The sequence below is a fragment of the Rhagoletis pomonella genome, unplaced genomic scaffold, assembly GCF_013731165.1.
Source record: "Rhagoletis pomonella isolate Grant_MI unplaced genomic scaffold, Rhpom_1.0 Rhpom_scaffold_00006, whole genome shotgun sequence".
NCBI classification, from domain to species: Eukaryota; Metazoa; Arthropoda; class Insecta; order Diptera; family Tephritidae; genus Rhagoletis; species Rhagoletis pomonella.
This window is the reverse complement of record NW_023458560.1, coordinates 63,313,983-63,329,180: the sequence shown is the minus strand read 5'-3', so window position 1 is coordinate 63,329,180 and position 15,198 is coordinate 63,313,983. Positions and strand designations below refer to the sequence as shown.

Sequence of the window (15,198 nt, the reverse complement as noted above, 5' to 3'; positions counted from 1 at the left end):
TATGAAACAAAGAGTCTTTGTTTTTGTTATTGAGACACATTTTTTTTTCAAGAATTGTCACTTGTTAAAATAATTTAAAAAATGTAATAAAGCTTAGTTACGAAATGTCAGCTGTTTTTATACTGAAATGTCCAATTTAGTTGGGCAACTTTTTTAAATAAAATTTATTATTTTCGGTGATATAATTTATTTGCATTTTGTTGCATCTGAAATCGGGCAGAGTTGCGGGCAAAAGCTAGTATGTACATTAGGGCGGGTTAGTTTTTTTTTTTACTATGTGCGTGTAGCATAGGAGGATTCTACGTGTAATCCTGAGCACATTTTCCGAAGAAACCATGTATCTAAAATCAATTTAGAGTCTGCCAAATTGCAAAAATAGGTTTCGAAGAAAATGTGAAAATTTTCACTGTTGCGCCCTCTAGTGGAAGTTTTAAGAAAAAGATAAGTACACTTCTTTACGAGACGACAGGAAAATACCAAGAAACCTATTTTCGCAATTTGGCAAACTTCAAATAGATTTTAGATCCATGGTTTCTTCGGCAAATTTTATTAGAATTACACGTAGAATCCTTCTTTGCTATACGAGCTTAGTCGAAAAAATCTCCCCTACAAATTGACCCGCCCTAATGTACATATGTACATATGTATTTCGACTGGTTGTGACAAACATCCGAATGGCATGAGAAATTAAGAATTACATACAATTACTTAATCAGTCTTTAGATTTCTCAATCAGTCCGCATAGATATGTATCAAAAACATAAGCCTACTCCTGCGCTAACCTCTATATAAACATATTTAACCCAGTGGCTTGTTAGCTGTGTGTATGTACATACATATGTTACATATACATACATATGTATACGTATATTCATATATGTATATATATATATATATATATATGTATATTAAGGTGTATGGACGTGCAGGTGAATATATGTACATCCATACCCTGTCGTGAAGCGCATAAGTTCCGAACTGGTTCGGTTCTACAATTTTTGGAATTAGCAAATTTGCGTATTACTGTTAATTGTTCTTGCTGCTTGCAACAAAACATAATTTTTAAGAAAAAGTGGGCTTATCAACTTTTTACTCCATGCTAGCGATATGTAGTTTTAAAAAGAAGAATAAAATAGTTTTTTTAAAAGTACCATATTTCGCTATTTTTGGACTGGTGGCGATCCAGCTACCATCAGACCATCATCGCTTTTGGCGATAAAGAACTTGTACTGAACTACTAGAGAAATGTGGTTCACTAGTTTGGGGTTTCCCTGCAGGTTATATATGTATGTACATTAGACTGCATCACTCCCCATACAAAAAAAAATCAGTACTATTTTTCCATTGGAATTATAAAATCTATTATATTTTAAGACGTCCACCAAAATATTTCGGAAAAATATTAAGATTTAAGTGAGCTGGACCGATTTGAAAATACCTCCAAAGATTTTTTTTTAAACTCCCTCAAATGACAAAACGGTTCAAGCTTAAAAAATTTGCATAAAAATATTTTTAAAAAATTAAAAAAAAATTTGAGCGGAATCGTAATGGACGTCTTAAAATATAATAAATTTTGTAATCCCGGTGGAAAAACCGCAACTTTATTTGGTGATGCAGTCTAATGTACATACATACACATAAATATGTGTGTGGGTGTAAATATATTTGTTTTAATTAACGAACTCACATTAGCCAAATCCTGGGTGGGTGTATTTGCCATAATGTTATTATTAGCGTGTCGTGCCGCCCCGCCTATGCCATTTACTATGGCGCCATTTCCGCGTCTCAATGTATTTCCGCCATTCAATAACATGCCTCTGTTTGTTTTTGTCGTTGTTGTTGTTGTAGTTGTTGATGCCACCACCACCACACTGAGTGGTTGCAATGGTGGCTGATGTATGGGTGGCGGCGTAGCTGCATCGATCTCATTTATAGTTAATACTTCACTATTTATTTGTTGTTGGGGTTGTTGTTGTTGTTGTTGCGACAACTCATTTCGTTGTAGCTTCAAGGCCGCATCTAAGTTGTCAACACCTAAAAGAGTATCACGTTGCGATTGTAAGTGTTCGACCCAAGCTTCGGCGGTGGCCATACGCGGTCCCGGACAAGTCGCCTCCAGTTTGCTGATCCGTTCGTCCAGATGCACAAATTCCTCGACAACCGCGACGGGATCCTATGGAGGAGAAAAGATGGAAAGATGGGGGGGTTCAGTTCTACTCGAGCACTCGTATAAGTACTCGTACCATATCGCCTTGCTGCCAACGTTCCAAGCTCTGTGCTATGGGCTCTTCTAAAACGCTATTCGTATCCATCGATGAACCACATCCCATCATACGAGTAGAAATTTTATGGATAAACGCATATTTGTAGTTAACGCGTAATTAGAGGCACTGCTTATAGAATTCAATGATCAATGGCAAAGTTAAAAGTGTGGAGCTGCGCAGAAAAATTTATGGTTTATTTATTGGAAATCCAAGCACTTTTTACTTCATAAACTATTTTCAATTATAATTATTTTTCCTGCCACTAATTACATACAATAGTAGCTTTACTGCTTATTTTCTTCACTTTTTTTTGGTAATTAATTAGTTTTATATTTCTCCACACGCGCTAGCCTACGCTTCGTTGTTCAATTTCATAATTTCACTTGTCACTCGTTCGACCGCCAATTTCTCAATGAAATCCATTTACTTGCTTAGGCTGCATATTAACCTAACGAATGGTCAAATGGACAGCAGTTCGTTGAGCTTTAACCCAACTGCATTTTAAGTATATATTTTCATATTTACATTCACACACATACATATGTACATAAATATACAGACATACATATATGTACATACAAACATATCCGATGGTATCCTTTTATAAAATTTTTCCACACTCCACTACAGGCATCCCTGCAAGAAAATTTTACTCGGTACTAGCCAAGCCAATTCGTGTCTAAACTATTAAGTCGCTGCTAGCTGCTGCAAAATTTTCCAAAGGTTTTGTTATTTTTGTAGAAAGATTCCCCAAAGAGTTGCGAAGTGACAGAAGTGCTAACCAATTCGCCTGCACTCAGCCTGGTAGAAATACACGTGGCTCCGGTATTTTACAATGGTATCACAATGGACTCGCAAGCTCTAAGTGAGTTGGTCATTTGGACTGACCGTCAAATTAACCTAACCTGATAGGAATATGCAAATTCTGGTAGATCCGATTATGTAGACCCGACTTTCTGTCTGGTTAACAATCTGTCTGTGAGGGTTTCAGGGGTTAAAGTATAAATAAAGTACTATTTGTAATACTGGAACTGAGTTATGGGCCCCAAATTTATGAAAATTCATACTAAACCTAATTTTTACTAACAAAACTGAATACATTTATCACCTAAAAAAAAAAAAAGTTTTGTGCGAATCCCACGCGCGACTTAAGCGAAAATTCTTCCTATTACGGTAATAGTATTAACTGTATACCGCACCATATTACATTTTTTGAGTATATTTCTGCATGATAAGGAATAATTGTCTAAATATTTATCTCAATCTGTCTTAATCTCATTGTTATTGTTAATCTTACTCAAAATCGGTATCAGAATCATAAATTCAATCTTAATCTTAATCGCTTAGGCGGTTAGAGCGACAAAGAAGGGGAATCTTAATATTAATCTTAATATTAATTTTAATCCCAATTTTAATCTTAATCCTAATCTCAATTTTAATCTAAATCTTATTTTTAATTTTAATTTCAATTTCAATTTTAATTTTAATATAAATCTTAAACTTAATTTTAATCTTAGTCTTAATCCCAATTTCAATTTTAATCTTCATCTTAATCTTAATATTAATCTAAATCTCAATTTTAATCTTAATCTTATTTTTAATTTTAATTTCAATTTCAATTTTAATTTTAATATTAATCTCAATCTTAACCTTACTCTTAATCTTAATCATAGCCTGAATCTTAGCCTTAATCATAATCTTAATGTTAATTTTAATCTTAATCTACATACCCGTCATTAACTCTTCTTCAATCGCTTTTTCGTTTCATTGGAGTTTGGAATTAGAGTCTAACGATCCTGTCGCTTTTTCGTTACATGGAAGTTTCCATTTACATCCTACCGAACGTAAAGAAGTTTCACTTCAAAAAAATTTACCGAGCACCTGGACCCTGCGCATCTATTAAACGATTTATCTATACAACTTGTCTATTTCGAGGGGAGCAGCTTGGCAGTCTTCAGCTCAGCTTTCAATTGCAATCTCACGAAAATGAAGCACCTTGCCCAAAGCCTACTGTAGTCCCGAACGGCGAGGTTCTATCCAATTTAGACGAAGCTAAAAGTTGTGGTGAGCGTAAGTTTACGCAGGCGTATCTGTTTTGCGGGGATATAAAGTTTAAAGATGGCATAGTAGAGGCAGCTGCTCTTCGGGCTGTCAAAAACGCCTCTAAAATCGAAAATGTGTGAAAAAATGTGGTGTGTGTAGATTTGTAATCTAGTGTTTTCTCCGGGAGTTGACGTGCTGTTAAAATCTGGACAATGATGGATTAACCAGGCAAGAAGCCACACTGACATGGCCAAAACAGTATTCGGCCGGCCCCAGACCCTTTGCTGTTTTTAAGCCACATTATTGCTGCTCTCATTTCCTCCTAGCCGAGTGGAAGAACATAAGCCTCAATACTAACTATACATTGGTCTAGGTTTATTTTATTGTTACTATGTCAAAAAGTATTGAGGAGTCTTATCTCCATATCTCAAGTGTACTCTGGACGTCTGTTACCATCTTCGTCTTTGCTAGAACCCACCATAGGCGTGAAATCATTTGCTCTCTTATTTTTTGGTTTAATCCAGGTGATCCTCCGAAGTAAATTGCATTCTTTGTGCGAGATATATAGCATAATCTTTTATAGACTAGTTGGAAACTAGTCACATCCAAATTAGTTTTCGACAAGCTAAATTACTGGAATGTGTAGAATACCTTGCAGGGTGTTTAAAGGTAAAAATTCTCACATACTAAATAACTATGATGACATTTGCTCATAAATATGTTCACATTTTATAATATATGTATTTGTACACATATGTATGTATGTGGGTATGTAAATATATATGAATATATTTAACTGTATTTTGTGCGAGCTACATCCATACCCTGCAGGGAATGTATCTCACTATAAGCTAACTTTAAGTTGATTAGGAAGGAGCTAAAAGTCACTTATTGTCTGTATATTTTCTTTGACGAAAGCTAACTATATTTCTATGGCGATGGCCGCGAAATAGTCAAGGGTGGTTTACCTCTTTTACCGCATTTGATGTAACTAACTTGTAACTAACTACTTTTGAACATAAAATATCAATAGGAAAAACAAAATATTTTATTTTTTATTTTTTTATTTTTATTTACTTTATTTATTTTATTAAATTTCATATTTGTTTACATATTCTGCTGTAGGTGGTTCCATATTCGAACTCCGTCAGACATAACTTCAAAATGATAATATGAAATTTCGATCTTCCTTTTCTTTGTCCTCAATTCGAAAAAGTATTTGTGAAGTGCAGGATATTTAAATAGAAACGCGTTTAAAGAAAACAATATCCTTCATTACTCCTGCACTACTTGTCAACTAGTTTCCAGTTAGCTTTTTGTAGCTAACTACAAGTTAGCTAACTACAAGTTATATATTTTATAGAAATACCGCAAAAAAGCTAACCACATCTGGGTTATTTTTTATCAATTGATAATTTTTTTCTGCAGGGTATACACATTTGTGTGTAAGTATGAGTGTTTGCATGAATGCGTGCCAGTTTGACACTTGCGCTAGTTAAGGCTCTCACTATTGAAAAGGTGTTTACTTACTCAAATTTATGGTCAGTGCTTTGCAAAGTTTATGTCGAGGTTTGAGTAAAGAGTGTGAGATATGTAGGCAAAAGTGACCAGTCTGCTGTCAGTCTGAATGGAAACGCTTTAGTACGGTTCGCACATCAAAGAGTAAAATTGAAGAAAGTAAAATCAATCAGAAGAATTAAAAAGAAGAACAAATTCATGATTCGCTTGAGGATAAAAAACTGAGATTTTATATGGAGTATGGAGTACTCTAAGATAAAGGAGCGCTTGCAATGAGTACATTTGTACCACGGTGTCTTGAACCAGATTCAACTGAATCGTTCTGGAACGATGGAATTTCCGATTAGACTATTTTGTGGGAGTGTTCCCGAGTTATAATACGTGAATTTCAAAATCGCGGCAAGTGCCGATTTCAAAAACGGTAACTTTTTCGATTTTCTGCCGACATTTTCGCATTTAAGTATAGTATAACTAAGACTGTAAATGAATATTTTTTTAAATATCGAACCCTAACCACCAAGCATCCAGATGCATTTCTGCTTCAAAAAGAAAATTTTCGCTTACGTTTTCGGCAGTTAGGGCTCGATATGTATGTATAGTCGCCGGGATTACAAAATTTATTATATTTTAAGACGTCCACCAAAATATTTCGGAAAAATATTACGATTTAAGCGAGCTGGACCGTTTTGAAAATACCTCCAAAAATGAAGTTTTTTATGAATAAATATAGTTTCTTAGAGAATTTTTAAAAAAAAACTCCCCTCAGATGACAAATTAGATTAAGCTTAAAAAATCTGCATAAAAATATTTAAAAATCTTTTCAGCGGAATCGGAAGAATGAGATTTTTGATGCTGTTTTTTTTTACTTTTTTCAAAGAATGGTTTACGAAAAACTTGAATAACTGGGCCAAAAATGTTTCGATTTCGACTTTTGGGGGATCTCAGCAGAAAGGTATTTTCACACTGTTTTTATTTCTGGTCAAAAAAACGTCATTCGTGTCCCATCTTGTTTTTTCGAATACCAACACATCTTAATTCAACTTTGAATGACGTTCGTTCATCCTACCTTTCTCTTCCATCCTTTGAATGAGTTTAGCAAAGAAATAAAAAGTCGAAATCGGAAGATTTTAGGTTCAGTTATTCAAGTTTTTCCTATACTAATCTTTGAAAAAAGTTAAAAAACAGCATCAAAAATCTCATCATTACGATTCCGTTCAAAATTTAAAATTTTTATTTTTTTTTTAATGTTTTTATGCAAATATTTTAAGCTTAAACTGTTTTGTCATTTGAGAGGATTTTTTCAAAAAAAAAACCTTTAAGAAACTATTTTGTTCATAAAAAACTCCATTTTTGGAAGTATTTTCGAATCGGTCCAGCTCACTTAAATCTCAATATTTTTCCAAAATATTTTGGTGGACGTCTTAAAATATAATATATTTTATAATTCCACTGGGAAAATAGTACCGATGTTTTTTTGTATGGGGAGTGATGCAGTCTAATGTATATACATGTATAGCCTGTGGGAATTTCGTAGTCGTCTACTACAATAGCCGCCAACTGTTGGTCCACTTATAACGGCCAACTTTTATCTGGTTTCAAAAAAAAAATAACACAAACACTTATTACTTTACTTTTCAGGTGTTCTTTTATTAGTTATTTTTTTTTCATTTAATAATACAAACTTGTATTATCGTCCGGGGCCGGTACTAAATATGAGACGGGCCCCCTCTAACCCTAGAATTTTTTTTTTTTTAATTTAAACGAACTTCCAACGTTATCATCCATATTCAGGGCTTTTGAAAAATACCAAGTATTTTCGTAATATGTGGAGAATGTCCTGTTTTTCGTCTAAAGGCAGAATTTGTTTTGCTGTACTGTTGTACGGATCAAGTGGATGCGTAAAATAGATTTTATTGTTTTAGTCAAATGCCTTCCTTTAAGCTCAGATTGGCTGGCTGTATGCAAGAAAATCGTCTTCTGTTGATTTCTGATTTTCCCCTCGAATCTCTTTGAAGGTCGCTCAACAATTTCGAGCTCAAAATGTTTGATTAACCATGGGCAAATCATTAAGATGACAATATTTAGACAACACGTGTTGACTTCGGAACCTTTCTATGTTTCACATTAGGACAGATTGGCGGCCGTTTTGACTAGCACGGAAGTGACCTTATCACACCATTGCATCTGGACATGCGCTTACGCATTTATTGGATATTATAAAAGCTACGTGAATACTAAATAATCAAATTTAACAAAATTTTATAATTTTTATCTTCCAACTAAATTTAAGGAAAAATCCGGGACCGGGTGGAAAAACCCCCAGCCTATAGTCGGGCCTGCACATATATGTATAAATATGTATACAATCGACTTGTATACATGTAAATATATATATAATCATTCATTTAGAACCTTATCGAAAACCTATCTGAAAATCGAAAAAGTTACCGTTTTTGAAATCGGCACTTGCCACGATTTTGAACTTCACGTATTCTAACTCGGGAACACTCCCCCAAAATAGTCTAATCGGAAATTCCATCGTTCCAGACCGATTCAGTTGGATCTGGTTCAAGAACACCGTGGTACCGATTTGTCCATTTTGATTGTTACAGAGAGGTGTTGTTAGGAAATTTGTTTATTGAGTAATAAATAAGAGCATTTTCAATGCTTTATAAATCGAAAATTTGTATGAAAATATCACTTTATAAAACTCTTCATATGTTTTATATTTTTATTAATATAAAGTTTATTTAAATGTGAAAGTTTGTGAGCATGTTTGCTGCTTCAAAAGTTGAAATAAATTTAATTACAAGTTAAATAAAATATGTATTTTAATATGGACATCAAACGAGAGCGGCTTATTAAGGAAGTTTTATGTCGAAAATATTAAAAAACCGGTTGCCACCTGTTTCGAAATTGAAAACATATTTAATAAAAATATTAAACAAAATATTCTAGTATGAGTTCCAAACGAGAGAGGTTAAAGAAAGTTTTATTTTGAAAATATTAAAAAAAAAACTTACCACTTATTTCGAAATTCAAAAACCAGTTTAACAACAAATTCATCGAAATATTTTATGATGGTTATCAAAAGAGATAGATTTAAGAAAGCTTTATTTCGGACATATTTACAAATAGGGCTACCACCTGTTTAGAAATTCAAAATAAATTTTACTAACAAATCAAATGCAATATTTGTGCATAGGTTGCAAATTTTTGTGTTGAAAGTGTCGCTCATTTTCTCTATATAAAATAATGTTCGCTAATTTTTTAAATATCAAGAAGTTAAGCGACACCCTCAACAAAAAAATTTGTCCAAAGTCAATGTTAAGTCCTAGCTTCCTCAGGCTTCCACTCTACTGTACTAAAATTGAATGCACCAAAAAACTGCTTACTTAATTTTTTTCTAAAGAGTGTAATTAAAAAGCGCAAAATTTTTATGAAAATTTACGCAAGGTTAGGTACAATGATTTTTGGGGCTTTTGTTGTAGAATTAACCATTTTTTTTATAAAAAATTAGCTAAAAATAAAATACTTAAAAACCCGTTGCCCGTATTGCAAAAAACTCTCTGTACCTAAACTTTATTGATTGACTGTATGTATGTATATTTGTATTTGTATCCGAGAATTGTCAGGAAAAGAAAATATCGGGACTGATTGGATTAAGATAACCATCTGAGTATGAGCACGAAAATGATTAGCATAATTCTATAGCATTGGGGTGACAGGTAACAAGATCAATGGAAATAAGGTCAATTGACTTTATTTCCCACCCTGGTGCGTCACGGCGTAGCGTGACGTGGTGTGCGCGCCGGTCGCGCGGGGTACGCGGGCCGCCGCGAAGCTAAGCAAATTTAATGTTTGAAAGAGCAATAATGTCAATGGATTTTATTTCGCTTTTAAAAAGGTAATAATGTCAATTGACTTTATTTCGCACCAGGGTATGAAATAAAGTCAATTGACCGTATTTCCGTTGATCTTATTACCTGTCTCTAGCATTGGATATAACAGATTGAGGTACAGCTGCAAGATTGATATAACACGGACGGCGTCGCGGACAAGAGTTAGTTCTTAGTGGACAGATGCAGATAGTAAATAAAAAAAAAATAAAAATATTTTGACTTTTGAACATTTGTAATTGGCCATTATGTGTACTTTGCTTGACAAGCGCTCGAAATCATAAAAGAAATGCTGACTTCAGAGTGACTTTCAGCCACTTGTGAATACGTAGCAGTCATTAAGAAAGTGTGTAAAATATAAAAAACTTTTACATAAAAGGAGAAATATGTGTTTGTAAATATGGTACATTCAATGTTACAAGGTCACTACGCGTGCATATGTATGTACATATATTCAAAACAAATTGTCAAGGACGTGTTAAGTTGAAGGCACAAGGTAATTGACTAATAACCATCGATAAGTTACATTTGACTTTGACAAGATGAAAAAACTACATACATAAAAGCAACTTGTGCCAGGCAAGAGACAAATATTTGAACACATACATATGTATATACATATATGTATCTAAAAATAATATATGCACAGGTAGACAAGTCATATAGGGCAACTTAATTTATTAAATAATAAGTTATACGCATCGCCTACCTGAGTTCAATACACTTCTGCTTATCAAATACACTTTATAACCTATATGTACATGAAATTGTTAGAAAGCAGAGATGGTAATCATAATGAGTAAAATAATTTAAATCAGCATTTAATCATTATTTTATGATTTTTATATTTTTCGCTCAAAAATAATAATTATTATTGATTTTTGTTTTTTCGCTCAATGGAAAAGATTTTTATTTGATTTTTATTTTTTCGATCACAAATAATGATTATTTTATGATTTTTATTTTTTCGCTCAGAGATAATAATTGTTATTGGGCTTTAGTTTTCCACTTAAAAATAATGATTATTTATAAAATTGAAAAGGCCATACAGACGCAACTTACTGAAATTTGGACCTGAAAGTTTTGGGACTTATTCCTTTTATTAGGGTGGTGTCGCTACCTCTGAAAAGGATACGACGGAAATCGCGCTGGTATAGCTTTTGCGTTATCTAAATAATAATTATTATCATCGAGCGAAAAAATAAAAATCGTAGAATAATCATTATTTTTGATCGAAAAAATAAAAATCAAGTAATAATAATTACCTTTGTGCAAAAATTAAAACTCAAATATTAATTATTATTTTCATTATATAATTATTATATATCATTATAAATTACAGTAGGGCGTACGAATACAAATACGAGCGTATAGTTAAAACTGGTTTACGACGATTACAACTTGTTGATTTTTTTGGTTAAAATTTAAAAAATAATGATTATTTTCCGTCCCTGTTAGAAAGTATAACCTGAAAGTGCACTAAATACATAAATTGTATGCCTACAGCAAGTGTTTTTGTTCCCTTAACACTCAGCGTCAATAATTAGAATTGAATACAATAAGCGGCAAAACTTTTTTTATTAATTTTTATATTTTTTTTTTGGTCAAACTGCGAACGCTCCACTTTACCACCAACTTTGTTTAAAAACTTCACTCCCCCTTAATTGTATTTACAAGCGCACATACATATGTACATATGACTAAATATGTATGTAAACAAGCATGAAAGTCATTTTACAATTACGCACATCTGTTTTTGTTTATTCATAACTTGGAAGTCTTGACAAGTGTCGACAATGTTGAATGCATTGATTGTTGAATGTTGCTCATACGCCCAGTAGTACTCGCATGTTCGCTAAGTAAGTAAATAATCACTGTCTAACACGCAAAGCTAATAACGACTACACGTTCATATTGAAAATTTTATATGTACTTACATACATATATCAGCATTTAGTGAGTTCAATTGAATATTTGTATATTAAATGGCGATAGGTCATTCTTACCTCGCGCTAGTGTCAACTCGTACGTACCTATGTATATAGGCAGCAACAAGTGATGTGCAAAAAGAAAACAGATAATTCCACAATATGTGAACAGCTGCGAAATTATAATATATTAAAAGCTTATTGCATACCTCTGCTTTGTAAATGTGTATGTACATTTGAGGTTTTATCGAGGTAAGTAGTTTGACGTTGTGTGGGCGCTGATGGTTCTTTTAATGGTCAAATTGTGCAATTAAGATTGACGGATACATGCGAATATTTTCTTATATTTTATATGAACACAGAAATGTAAATAAACAGCATTTTTAATTCATAACATATTTAACTAAAATGTTAATAAATACTCGCAAGAATTGGACTCTTAAATTGGGCACAAAATTTGGACATTGAAAGTCGTAATACTCTGGCAGTTATTTAGGGGGGGGGCGAGGTTTTTGTCCGATTTCAAGCGCAATGTGATACAAATTGATAAAGTGTTTTTCAAGATACACATATTTCATATATATGTAATTGAGCGGTGCCACGCACAATTTCCAAAAAATTTATGAAAAGCCAATTTTTCGCAAATATCCATTGTAACCCTGTAGTTAAATGTACTAGTTGTAAACTACCTCACAACTAGTATGAACCTCATGCCCAACTAGTCAGCCAACTATCTTTTTTCCATGCAATTAACTGGTATTTTTAACATGGGGATGTCCTACGAGATGTCAATTGTCAGATTTCGGTCAAAAATATACCAGTCTCATACTAGTTTAAAATAGACAGAAAAATACTAGACCAATTATGGACCAAAACTACTACTTTGGGAGTCAAAAAATAAAATGAATTCATGAATTTACAATGAAAAAATTTTGATTAAGTAGACTTTAATATATTACACTTTTTTTTTAAGCAACCTTAGATATGCCATTAATTAGTGTTAATTTTTTGAGTATTATTTAAAAGTAAAAATAAATACATAAATATCTCAAACTTTCGAACATAAATTTGAATGCGTTTTTCATAAAGTGCTATTAAAAGGTTTTATCTTTTTTAATGATATTGAATATGCAAAAGAAAACATTTTAGTTAAAAATAACTTGAGTACTTTAGTTCATTTTTGAGTGAACTAAAATAAAATAAAATTGTTCATTAAAATAAATTAAATTCATCAACTTTGCACATTTCAGTCTTTTCTTTTTAAAATTTTATAAAAGTAATAATCAATTTTTAAAATTTGAGATTTCGATAAGAATACAATAAATAAATAATTCAAGCAGTTATTAAATATTCTTAATATTTGTCTATAATTTGCCTTGGTGATTAATAATTGAAATTAATCAAATAATTATAATAATATAATAATAAAAATAATTGAAATGATCAAAAATAATGATGTAATTAAAATTAATGAATTAATTAACATTTTTTAAGTAATTAATTAGTTAGTAATATCGGTATTTAATCATTAAACGGTTAATTAATAATTGTTATGAAGATTAATCATTATTTAACAAGTCTGGTATAATTGAATACGTACTCAATTTAATGGTTTACAATATACCCAAATAAAAGTTATAATATTTTGTGTACTTTATTCTATTAAACTATCGAAGTCAAATAAAACAGGGCATGAATAAATCGTTTTGTACTTGGTACAAGTCTGGGCATTTTCGAACTAGTTTGGTTTCAGTCAGGAAATTCTAGTTGTAAACTAGTATTTTTCCTGACTAGTTTGGGGTTTCACTGCAGGGAAATATCAATATCGAGTAAATATTGCAGAATTCTTTAGCGCCACTGCGTACTAATCGACATGATTTTGAAAAGGTTTTATTTATAAACTACATTAATGAGGGTTGCCACCTGTTTAAAAATCAAAAATCAAATTCAAACGGAATTAAGTAAATTAGGTTATTGAAATAATTATGAACAGGGTTGCCACCTATTTTAAAAGTCGAATTTCGAAAATTTGTGAAATTTGTTTTTTTTTATCGTTATATACAATAGAAAATTAATTCCACAAAAAAACTCTACCTTCGAAAAATGGTGGCCCATTTCACAAATTTATGGTCCATAACGACAAAAAAAATAAAAATTTAAAAATTTTTCGTAATTCGAGTTATTCTGGAGCTTATACCTATTAATTTTTTTCCAAATTGTTTGAATTTTATTTGTTTTCTCGCGATTCGTAATATCGATTGTGGTAATTTTTAATACAGTTAAGAAATACGACATTTTTATTTTGTCATTACAATTTTTTTTTGTATAAGTTATTAACAATTTTTAAAATATAATTGACTTATCAATCGCTTTAAGATAGCGTTTTGGGTTAACATTGTTGGTCATTCCATTAAAAATTTTTGGGTTAAACTGACCGGAAGTCCCTCCATTTTAGAGGGGGTGGACATGTGGCCTAGGACACCTTATACATATATCAATTTGCTCATGCTGCTCCAACAGTGACAATGGCCGAGTGTGCAAAGCACTGGCGTGCCATTTGAGGCCTCTCCTCCTCCTTCGAATTCTCGGGCGGCGGATTTTTTTTTTTTTGGTTGATTAAATTTTTCTTGTAATGTTTTTTTTTATATTTTATTGTTTAAAAAGAATATATATTTCTTTAATTTAATTTAATTATGAGAAACTCAAATTTTTTAATTTATATTTTTTTCTTTTTTATTTTTCTTTTTTAAGATTTTATAGTTTTAAATAGTATGTGTTTGATTAATTTTTTATGAACTTATTTTAATTTTCTTTTTTTCTTTAAATTTTTAGACTTTATTATTTAAGTATTTTTTTTTAATTCAATTTAATTTTTAGAATTTTCTACTATTTTAAGGTATTTTCTTTTCCTTAAATTAATTTTTTTTAAATCCAATTTACATTGTTTTAGAAGAAAAAATAAATATTTCTTAAATTTAATTTAATCTTTCAATTAGCCCTTCGAAACTTTCCGGAAGTTCCGGAAGTTGCCTTTCGTAAGACTGTGGGGAGTTGAAGGACAGTTACCAGAATTACCCCGTAAATAGAAATGTTGCAGTTTAGATGGAAATCAAACCTTTTGGAGTCCATAGACTTGGGAACCGCTGCATTATTTCATTGAATTTTTGAAAGCTTTCCAAATGTGTCAAGACATGCTCAGTGTCAATTTCAGTGTCAATTCAATGTAAACAAGTGACAACACCAATACCCACATAAATATACAGGGGTAGGCAAACACATGTTGAACGCTTAGAAAGCTATCTCTAGAAGAGCTTTATAAGCTTTTTTAAGGCAATGAAGGTGGAAAAGCAACAGAAAGTCAAAGGCGTGTTTGAACGCTGGTAGTAGCAGGTGTTGGCATTGCAGCAGCAGCGGCGGCAGCAAAACACGCGCATACGCATAGAGTACGTGACAGGAAATAAACACTTCCACATACATACACACAATCACCCCCAGGCAGCCAGCCGACTGGAAGTGTGCGAAGTTCATGTCGAGATGGCAGAGACG

General features: G+C 32.1%; 1 protein-coding gene across 1 annotated transcript in view; it reads right to left on the bottom strand.

Moving 5' to 3' along the window:
* LOC118741102 overlaps positions 1–2,559 on the bottom strand; it is a 104,713-nt gene extending 102,154 nt beyond the window's left edge. Inside the window, exons 1-2 of the mRNA XM_036472938.1 lie at positions 2,244–2,559; positions 1,688–2,173 (exon numbers count right to left, since the gene is read on the bottom strand). Coding sequence (XP_036328831.1) covers positions 1,688–2,173; positions 2,244–2,333 — 576 coding nt within the window. The 5' untranslated portion in view covers positions 2,334–2,559. The remainder of the gene's footprint in view (positions 1–1,687; positions 2,174–2,243) is intronic.
* Between the last annotated feature and the right edge of the window lie 12,639 nt (positions 2,560–15,198).